At 56.4% G+C, this 9,694-nt stretch overlaps 3 protein-coding genes across 3 annotated transcripts in view; 1 reads left to right on the top strand and 2 right to left on the bottom strand.

Annotated features, from left to right (window-relative positions):
* The window catches only part of PTSG_02470 (uncharacterized protein), a gene marked incomplete at its 3' end in the record, with an annotated part of 9,563 nt that extends 7,136 nt beyond the window's left edge, over nucleotides 1–2,427 (bottom strand). Inside the window, exons 1-8 of the mRNA XM_004996905.1 lie at nucleotides 2,355–2,427; nucleotides 1,974–2,156; nucleotides 1,624–1,712; nucleotides 1,429–1,491; nucleotides 1,255–1,282; nucleotides 624–1,034; nucleotides 358–421; nucleotides 185–237 (exon numbers count right to left, since the gene is read on the bottom strand). Of these exons, the coding sequence (XP_004996962.1) occupies nucleotides 185–237; nucleotides 358–421; nucleotides 624–1,034; nucleotides 1,255–1,282; nucleotides 1,429–1,491; nucleotides 1,624–1,712; nucleotides 1,974–2,032 (767 nt within the window). The 5' untranslated portion in view covers nucleotides 2,033–2,156; nucleotides 2,355–2,427. The remainder of the gene's footprint in view (nucleotides 1–184; nucleotides 238–357; nucleotides 422–623; nucleotides 1,035–1,254; nucleotides 1,283–1,428; nucleotides 1,492–1,623; nucleotides 1,713–1,973; nucleotides 2,157–2,354) is intronic.
* A 173-nt stretch (nucleotides 2,428–2,600) lies between these two features.
* Nucleotides 2,601–7,612, bottom strand: PTSG_02471 (uncharacterized protein). Its single transcript, XM_004996906.1, has 10 exons — nucleotides 7,533–7,612; nucleotides 6,728–7,209; nucleotides 6,363–6,430; nucleotides 6,197–6,254; nucleotides 5,542–5,969; nucleotides 5,069–5,266; nucleotides 4,662–4,796; nucleotides 4,423–4,481; nucleotides 3,566–4,193; nucleotides 2,601–3,327 (listed from the first exon to the last, which is right to left on the bottom strand). The coding sequence occupies exons 2-10, from the start codon at nucleotides 7,180–7,182 to the stop codon at nucleotides 3,071–3,073; spliced, it is 2,286 nt and encodes a 761-aa protein (XP_004996963.1). The 5' UTR covers nucleotides 7,183–7,209; nucleotides 7,533–7,612; the 3' UTR covers nucleotides 2,601–3,070.
* A 325-nt stretch (nucleotides 7,613–7,937) lies between these two features.
* Nucleotides 7,938–9,694, top strand: part of PTSG_11881 (uncharacterized protein) — a gene marked incomplete at its 5' end in the record, with an annotated part of 12,865 nt that continues 11,108 nt past the window's right edge. The window contains 4 exons of the mRNA XM_004996907.1: nucleotides 7,938–8,062; nucleotides 8,359–8,446; nucleotides 8,691–8,966; nucleotides 9,148–9,245. Coding sequence (XP_004996964.1) covers nucleotides 7,938–8,062; nucleotides 8,359–8,446; nucleotides 8,691–8,966; nucleotides 9,148–9,245 — 587 coding nt within the window. The remainder of the gene's footprint in view (nucleotides 8,063–8,358; nucleotides 8,447–8,690; nucleotides 8,967–9,147; nucleotides 9,246–9,694) is intronic.

Below are 9,694 nucleotides of genomic sequence, written 5' to 3' on the forward strand. Positions count from 1 at the left end.
GAGTGCATGTGAGAGGGTGAGAGAGATGACAGTGGTTGAGGCGTAGGAGTGAGCATGGTCGTCGCGTTCTGGCGTGTGCGGTTGCAGTGTGTTGAGACGCGTTTGTGCATTGTGTATGTGTGCGCGTGTGCACGTGGACGAACGCGCGTCCGTGTGATTGTGTGCTGGTGTGAGTTTGTCTCACCTGGCTCTGGTCGACACGCGGTCTCTTGTGTCAAACAGCGTCACGTCCAACCCCTGAGAAGCGACATTGTCAAGGCAATGTGAGCACGTCTTTGGAGAGAGAAGCTGAAGCAGATAAAGCTGTGCACATACGCGCGTGCACACACGCACACACGCACACACGCGCGCACAAACCTTGTAGTAGAAGTCACTGATGATGTCGCTGCCAACAGCGAGGTCATAAGTGTGCACCCACGACCTGCCAAAAGGGAAAGAGATGGGAGGTTGTGGTGAATGTATCCACGCCTACACACACACACACACACACGCACACACACACACACACACGCACACCCACACACACGCACACACACACACACGCACACACACGCACACACACACACACACACACACACACGCACACACACATACACCGCGCGCGCTTCCGTTTTTCTTCTCACCCGCAGAGAACGTCGTCGGAGAGCTTTTCCCACGTGGCCATGCGCATCTCGCCCTCTGTAAAGACCTTTCCGCTGTTGTGGTGGATCACCATGTCGTTCTTCGACACGCGCTCGTCGTGTGGCGGCACAAACTCGTAGTGGATATACGAGCTGTTGACCACGGCCTTCTGGATGCTCGTCATGCGGCCCGTCATCAACTCTGGGCTCTCCGGGTGCGGCTCGAGACCAGAGAACCGTGGCATGACGCTGCTCTTCCGACCGCCGCCCACCGACACGCTCGTGCGCCCGCCCGGGGTGAGGAACTGGCCCTGCGACGCGCGGCTGCGGCGTTGGCTGCGGCTCTGGCTGCGGGACTTTGGCGGCGTTAGCTTGAGGCGGGATGATCCTGTTGACGGGACTTGCGACAGGCGCCTGGTACCAAGGCGGTGCAGAGCAGCAAGCGAGTGTGCGCGTGTGAGTGTAATGTGTGTGTGTGTGTTGTTTTTGTGTGGGGTTGCGTGTGTGCGTTTGTGTGGGGGCACACGTGAGCCGCTTGGTTGGTTGTGTGGAAGAGTGAGCTGAAAGACAAGAGAAAAGAGCACAGACACAAGGGTGAAGGGGTGGCATCACGGCATGGTGGTGCAACACTTACTTTGGATTCGGTGTTTTGGATCCAAGGTCTGTGTAAGAGACATTGCAAGGGCATCGTGTGTGAGTGTGTATGTGTGCGTTGGGGGGGGGAATGGGGTGGGGAGCGATGGCTGCTTTGCAGCGCCAGCGCAGGTGACTGCTCGCCACTGGACTCTTGCGTGGATAATCCACTCACCGCCTCCCGTGGCCAGGACGTCGAGTTTCGAGGACACAACGTCCTCTTCGTCCGCAGGTACATCTGTGGTGGCGATAGCGCAGCGAGGGGTGGCATGAGAACTCAGGTTTGTATCGTAGGGTGGAGGTGAGCATCGTATGGCGAGAAAGCTTGGGACAAGTGTCCATACATTGCCCTCCAGTCAGTCGCACAGACCTGCCGGCACGTAGAACATGAACTTGATGTTCATCGATATTGGATGGATGCCGGGGTGGCGCAACAACTGGTGCACCTTTCGCTCGCGTCTGCGTGCATTTGTGTGTGTGTGTGATTGTATGTGTGTGTATGTGTGTGTGTGTGATTGTATGTGTGTGTGTAATTGTATGTGTGTGCGTAAGTGAGTGTGTGTGTGTATGTGTGTGTATGTGTATGTATGTGTGTATGTGTGTGTGAGTGTGTGTGTGTGTGTGTGTGTGTGTGTGTGTGTGTGTGTGCGAGGCTTTGGTGGAAGATGTTGTGGTCACCATACAGACACATGCATTCGCAAACGATGCGCGGGTACGTACCTGCTTGGAGCGCGGCGTCTGCCTGCGGCAGTGCCAGGCGCACTTGGGTTGGTGCTCATGGCGACGGTGCTGGCGCGTGTGCGTGCTCGGCGTCAGACACCACCTCGCTGCCTACGGAACTGGCTCGCGACCTGGTTCCAAACACGGCTCTGAAGCGGATGTGATTTGGTTCACACCTCTCTTCTGCTGATGCGTGTGGATGTGCGTGTGCACTGTTCTGTGAGTGCGTCGTGCCCTCCCCGCCCCCGCCCCACCTTGCTCCCTTGCTGTCAACCTTCCTCCCTGCCCTGTCCCTGCTCCTGCTTGTGTGGGAAGGATAGCGAACAAACAAACACACCCACGTTGTCACACCACACCCAAGCAACCCAACGCCACCACCACCTTGTTTTGCGTGTCGCTGTTGTTGTTGCCAAGAAAAAACAGCAAAACAGCAAAGGGCAAAACAACAGCGCGCAAACTGTTTTGTGTGACGTGTGATTTGACGCAAGTGGATAAGCCCTCTCCGTTAAACCCAGCCACGAGACGACGGAGCAACGGAGACAGCACTAGAGCACTAAGACAGGGGAGCCGGTGCTTGATCTCGCCCCTTCTTTCCCGTTCCCTTGCTGTCTTATGTTTTTTCATGCTGCCTTGAGCTAATATGTTATGTTAACAGTACAAACGGTTCATTGTTTGCCCACGAGGGCTTCCTGGCGGGGGTGCTGGTAGACATCCGTCGTTGTTACATTACGTGATGGGAGGAACAACCGAAGAAGCAAGCGAGCCAACAAGTAAAAGGACTGAAGCAACTTGGCTGTAAACGATGGGGGTCAGGGCTCTCTGCGATGTTGGGAAGATAAATCAATCACTCAAGCAAGCAAGTACACACTTGCCGCCTTGGTACACGATGAAACACCAACGAACACATAGGCACGCACACACAGAACAAGACAACGTTCGCTCTCACGCGACCTCAACACGGAAAGGCATGAGAACACACACACGTGCGCACGCACGTATACACAAACACACGTATGCACGCACACGCACGCACACACACACACACGTACGAACATAGGCGCACACACGCACACGCACACACGTGCATGCCACGGAGCTCAGCTTGAAGGGAAGAGCGAATCGAATCGCTTCTGGTCCATAATGAGACGCATGATAAACCCATGCTGCGTGTCGTGTCTAAACCACCAGTCCCGCGTGCGCGTCTGCTTGTTCAGCGCAATCGTCAGGTCACGCACAAGCATCGACTCAATCTCAAGGAAGAATTTGCACGTCTCCGACTCCTCGATGATGGACAGCAGATCCTCAAAGTCCTGCACAAACGGCGTGTAGGGCTCAGGGAAGCCAAAGTCCGACCCTGTTGTTGTTGTTGTTGTTGTTGTGCGTATGCGTTCGTGTTTTACGTAAGGAAAAGGGCAAGGGCGCGTGTGAGACGCAGCACAGAGATGAAGAACGTGCTGTGCCTCGCCTTGGCTTGCGGGCACAGGCATGGACATGCACACACACACTCACACATACTCGCGCATACTCGCACGTGCACGCATGCGCATACACACAAACACAGACGTGCACATGCACGCAAAGCGACAACGCACGCGTCTCGAAGGAGCGGCTGATGGTGAGGACGATGCGTTCTGGCGACGCCTTGATGCGGTCAATCACCTCCTGGTGCGACAGGCTGCCCACGTCCTCGTTGTTGATCTTGAGAATCTGGTCACCAACACGGAGGTCCGCGTGGAGCGCAGCGCTGTTTGGCAGTACCTTCCCCACCATGGGCGGTACGGACGAGCCATATCCGCCAACGACCGTGAACCCAAAGCTGCCGCTCAGCCGCTGGAACGTCACAATCTCCACGCGACTGGCGACGGCGATACACTTTGGTGTGTGGCGCAGCGCACGCTGGTACTCCTGCACGAGTTGCATGCGCTGTCGTTGGATGGACGTGAGGGCGGCCTTCCTCTCTGTCAGCGTCTGCGACTCCTGCTGTAGGATGCTCTCGTACGGCTCAAGCGCCAGCTTCGATCCAATGCTCTCAAGGTGCGTCACGTGCGCCAGGTATGCCTTGGACCGCTGGTTCAGCAGCTGAATGTGCACCGCCGCTTTTGTCAGGTCTGGATAGAGGCGCATCAGATCGTCTCTCGAGTCTGCGAGGGCCGCCTGCTCGTAGCTGTCACGCACGTGGCCGTACCGCGCCAGGGCCAGCCGTCGGTGCTGGTCATACACCTGTATAGCGCATGCAAACACGTGGTGAGTTGCATGCGCGCGCTTTGTATGGTTGTACTTGTGTGTTTGTGTGTCTGTGTGTTTGTGTGCTTGTGTGGGTGTTTGTGTGTGTGTGCTTGCTTGTATGTGTAGACGTGTTTGTATGTGTTTGTGCGCAGAGCGCTGGAGGGGGGTCGATGGTGGAATCACGAACACGTTCGCGTGCACTTGTGCACCAGTTTTGGCGTACAATGAGGTCGTCGCGAAGGGTGCGAGTTGTCACGGAGATGAGGTGCCTCAGGTCTGCAACTGAACGCGAGTATGAACACATGCACGTTGCCCCGATGAGTCCTGTGTGAACAGACAGGGTACACGCAGTCACAACCACCCGAGCACACGCACGTATACACATGTACACGTGTACACAAGCATACACACGCAGATACTACACGTACATGGGACACACGCACAATGAATTCACCCCGATACCTTCGTAACTCTGCTGCTCAATCTTCGCTTCGAGGTCGCGCTCCAGGACCAGGCGCACGTGGTCTGGGAACTGGCGAACAAGCTCAACAACCTCCGTGTGGTCGCAGTTGGACACGTCCCGCCCATTCACTTTCACTGCACGGTTCATGATGGGGGGGGGGGGGCAAAGTGCGATTTGAGGTGGGCGGCAGGGGTGTTACTTGTGAGGGTGAGGAGGCCAAGGGCGGTGGTGGATGAGTTGGAGGAACTGCACTTAAGTGTCGAGCAAGTCGGTGAACAGACGCAGGAGAGACCGTGCAGCACGGCACACACACACACACACAAAAAAAAAAGAGTACTCTTTACACACACACACACACACACACACACACACACACATGCAAGCAAATTCAAGGCAACACGCATACCAATCTTGTCGCCGATGCGCACGAGGCCCTCGTTGTCCACAACGCTCCCGCTCTTGAGGTGGCTGACCCGGTAACAGTCCGTCGCCTCGTCATATGTGATGGCAAACCCATATGTGCCTGATGGCGGGCGCTGGATTGTGAGCTTCAGCCGTGCAGGCTCCGTGCCCACGCGCTGCTGCTCGCTGTGTGTGCTGGACCCTGTTGCAGAGCACACGGGAGGGGGGACGTGGGTGGGGAGTTGTGGTTGGCGTAAGGTGGCGAGTACATATCATGTAGAGGGAAGGAAATAATGGTGGATTGCTTCTGCTGACGATGGACCGCGCAGTGACGACAGACCACACACACACACACACACACACACACACCCATACACACCCACCACACACACACACACACACACACACACACACACACACACACACACACACACACACACACACACACACACACACACCGCGCGCGCGCCTACGCACCGTCTTCGACGTCCATGGTGCGCTCGATGGAGAAGAGGACGAGCTCGCCTCGCGGGACGCGGCTGAGGAGATCCACCAACATCTCGTGGGTCAGGTGCTTCGTATCAACGCCGTTGACCGCCAGCAGGTGGTCCCCCGGCTGCAGCTTGCCGTACGCCGGGCTTGTCTTGAACACGGTGTGGATGAGCATCTTCTCTGGGTACATGCCGGCAACCGTGAACCCAAAGCCACCCTCAACAGGGCGCTTCACCTCGTGTGTCAGGTGCACGTGCTTCTCCTTCCGACTTGTCACAGAAGGACTGCGTGCAGGCAAGCGCGCAGACCGAAGCGACGCGGACTTGCGTGGGGACGGGCTCTTCGACCCGAGCGAGCGGCTGCGCGAATTGCTCCCGCGCGGGTCAATGTATGTCGTGCGCTTGTTCAAATGACTGGGGGTTGGTTGTTTCGGTATGTGTGTGTGTGTGTGTGTGTGCGGGGAGGGGGAGGCAGAGTCACGGCGCGTGGAGGAGCGAGCGGTGGCTTGTGAGCGAGCGGTGGCGTGTGAGCGAGTGTTTGCTCGACCTACACGCAAGCAAGGATCCTAACCACCTGCACATACACCCACGCACTTCACATGCAATCACAAAAGCCCGTGCCAGCAAGGCGGTCAACATACTCAATGTAGTAGGTGCCATGTTCCCTGTCGCGCACCACATCCCACCCGAACGGCAGGTCTGTTTCGCGGTTGTGACGTACACACGCACAGGCGATCACGTGAGTGTGGCAAGTTGACAGCAGACAGGGCAATCAACAGGGTTAGCAAAGACGAGATAAGCGCCTACCACTTTCGCTCTGACTGGCTAATCGTTCGATGCGCGGGTCTATCATGTGTGTCATCTGCGTATCTCGACTACACGGCAAAGAACGGGGAAGGTGTGTGCGTGTGTGTTGGGGGGGGGGGCGGGAGGAAGAGATAGAGTTGTTGAGTGTAGGCGACGAAAGGGGCACACGCATGCGCACGCAAGCACACTCATGCACGCGCACGCAAGCACACTCATGAACGCGCACGCGCACACTCATGCACTCTCGCTCACCCATACACACCTGCACTCACACACACACACCTGCACACACACACACACATACATACGCTTGCATACTCGCATACCCGCCCCTTCATACACGCACGCACTGCCGTCGAGCTTACTTGAAGAAGCATTCTTCACCGGAGGATGTGTATCGTATCTCCCAGCCGGGAGGAAGAGGTCCCAGGTCGCGGTCACGCGAGACCTCTCGCTCAAGATCCCATTGCTCAAGATCCGAGCGCTGCTGTGCAATCTGGCTGATGCCCTTCTCGAGCTGCTCTGGTGCAAGCCCGCCGACGACGGCGCCGTCCTGACTGTCGTCCAGGTCTTGTTCGTCAGGGTGGTACACGCCGGAGCTGAGGGATCGGCTGCGCTTTCGACCCAGGCTGCGCAGGCTGCTGAGGCTGCGCGACAGGTTCTTTCGCAACCTGCCCAAGGACGAGGATCTTGCGCGCGTGGTGCTCTCCTCTCTGTCCTCTGTCCTCCCACGCCTCGTCTTTGTGCTTTTGCTTCGGAGGCGGTTCCACAACCTCGAGAGCGAGTTACCCCGCTTCATGCTGCTGTCTTTCCTCGGCATCTCGAACTCCTTTTGCTTTGATACCGGCTATCGGAGCAAGAGCGCATGCATGCATGTGCGTGTGTGCGTACGTGTAAAGTGTGCGTGCATGCGTGCGTGTAAAGTGTGCGTGAGTGAGCTCAAGGGGACACTGGCAGACACGTGCGCAACGCACTCGTCAAGCGACCAATCTGCGAATGGACTCCAGTCAACGGCAGGCACGATACGGGCGCTCAGGCACGCAAGCAAACGCGCGCACACACACACACACACAACTCACACACGTACACACAACTCTCTCTCACACACACACACACAACTCACACACGTACACACATACACACATACACAAAGCCAGCTGCACTACGCACTCCGCTTTAGCGCTGCAGAAGAGATGAAGGTCTGGTGGTGTCTCCTCTCTTGGGTTCAACGACGAGGTTTTTGTGTTCGCCTGCCTCTCTTTGCCTTTGTGAATTTTTTTTTATTTTTGTTTGAATGGCGGCCGAAAATGCGTTGGAATCTTGGCTGATTCGCCCGCTTGTTTTGGTTGTGGCATTTTCGTGCCTTAGTTCTTTCGCTTTTTGACTGGTGAAGGGAACGACAGCGCAAAGGAGGTCGTTGTGTGTTGTGCGAGGAAGAAAAGTTGTTGGTTGTGTGTGTGTGTGTGTGTGTGCAGGTGTGATTGCGCTGCTGGTGGAGCACGGCTGCACGGAGGACGGACGGACGGGACAAGGGCACAGGGCAGACGCATCCGCTGCATGAGCTGATCCCCGACCATGACAACACCAAAGTTGTTTCGTGCCATCGCAGACTTTTCGTCTGACGATGCAGAGGATCTCCAGTTCCGGGCTGGTGCCACCATCATTGTCACAGATCAAGGCGAAGGCAAAGAGTCCTGGTGGTAGGTACACTACAAATGCGTGCGTGTGTGCGTACACGTGCGTGTGCATGTGTGTGTGTGCGCACACGTGCGTGTGCATGTGTGTGTGTGTTCGTGTGTGTTCGTGCGTGTGCATGTGCGTGTGCACATGCATGTGTATATGTGTGCGTGGCGGAACATGCTACGTCCATGCGATTTGCGTGACTTGCGTGACTTGCGTGACTGGCGTGACTGGTGTATTGTGCTTATCGCTGACCCATCCCACCACGCACACACAACACACACATGTTTCTTTTATCCCCTCCCCATCCTTCTAGGGAGGGTGAGCTCGATGGCAAGAAAGGCACCTTCCCCGGCACGTTTGTTGAGCCGCTGTCCAAGTTTGTGAGGCAAATGGGTGCCCAGGTAAGCATCAACCACTGGCTGCGCTGCAATGCGTCGCGCAGGAGAGCACACAGTCACAGTCACACACACACACATACACGTGTTCACAGAGGTATACACGCACAATCACACACGTGTACACGCACACGCACACGTGTACACGCACACGCACACGCGTAAACACACACGCACACGCGTAAACACACACACACGTGTCCATGTGCTCACATGATGATTTTCCATGTCTGTGCCTTGCTGAATGCAGGCGTTCAGTGTTGCAGACAAGGACAAGGAAGAGGAGGAGGAGGACGAGGAAGAAGAGGAAGAACAAGCAGAACAAGGAGAGAAACAGTCACAGCAAATCAGGCAGTTGCAAGCGAGCAGTCCAACCACTGGCCGCGCAGCCCCGCATGGTGCCGCTAAGCGTGTCAGGTTTGATCTTGGCTCCTCCACAATGTCGGAGACATATGGCAAGTTTGAATACGACCGTAGTGGCGAGTTCAACCCCGACAGATCACACCAGGAATGGCTGCTGGAAGAGGTGCGTCGCAGGGAATGCGTTGCAGCCGACACACAGACAGTGCCACGTGCGCGTACATGACTTGTTCCCACCTGTGTTTTTTTTTTTTTTTTTGAGCTGGACACGACACGACCATGCTTGCCCATGCCTCCAGCCGTCCACTCATCATCATCATCATTATCGCGTGTTCGCTCCCCAATAGGCGGAAGAGAAGCTGCGCATGCTGCGCGACCGCTGGTCATATCTCGAGTCAAAGCTCCCGCGCGGACAGAAGTGCGAGGAACGCATCGCCTATGAAAGGTCAGTGCACATCTCACACATACATGCTTGCGTGCGCGCGCATGAGCAGGAATGTCAAAGGTGGGCAGAAACGAGACGGTTGCGGCAGTGTGGGTGCGCCCATGACATACGCTTGCCTTGCTCACACGTGCCTGTTAACGTTGATGGTGAACGTCAGGGAGCAAGAGGAGAAAGAGAGAATACAGAGGGCGGAGGAAGAGCGGAAGCGACAGCGGCGCCTACAGATGAAGTTGAAGCTGCAACAGGTACACATTCTGCTTGCGACCATGCACGGAGCGCGTATGCTTGCTCGTGCTTGTGGGCGCACGTGTGCATGTTTATTTGTGGGCGCACGTGCTTTTAAGCGTATGTGTGTGCGTGTGTGCGTGTGTGCGTGTGTGTGCGTGTGCGTGCGATCTGCCCACGTCGAGTCGAAAGGGCAGCGTGCTCGATGTCAACAGTACTCATGG

The sequence above is a fragment of the Salpingoeca rosetta genome (genome assembly GCF_000188695.1).
Source record: "Salpingoeca rosetta unplaced genomic scaffold supercont1.5, whole genome shotgun sequence".
Taxonomy (NCBI): Eukaryota; class Choanoflagellata; order Craspedida; family Salpingoecidae; genus Salpingoeca; species Salpingoeca rosetta.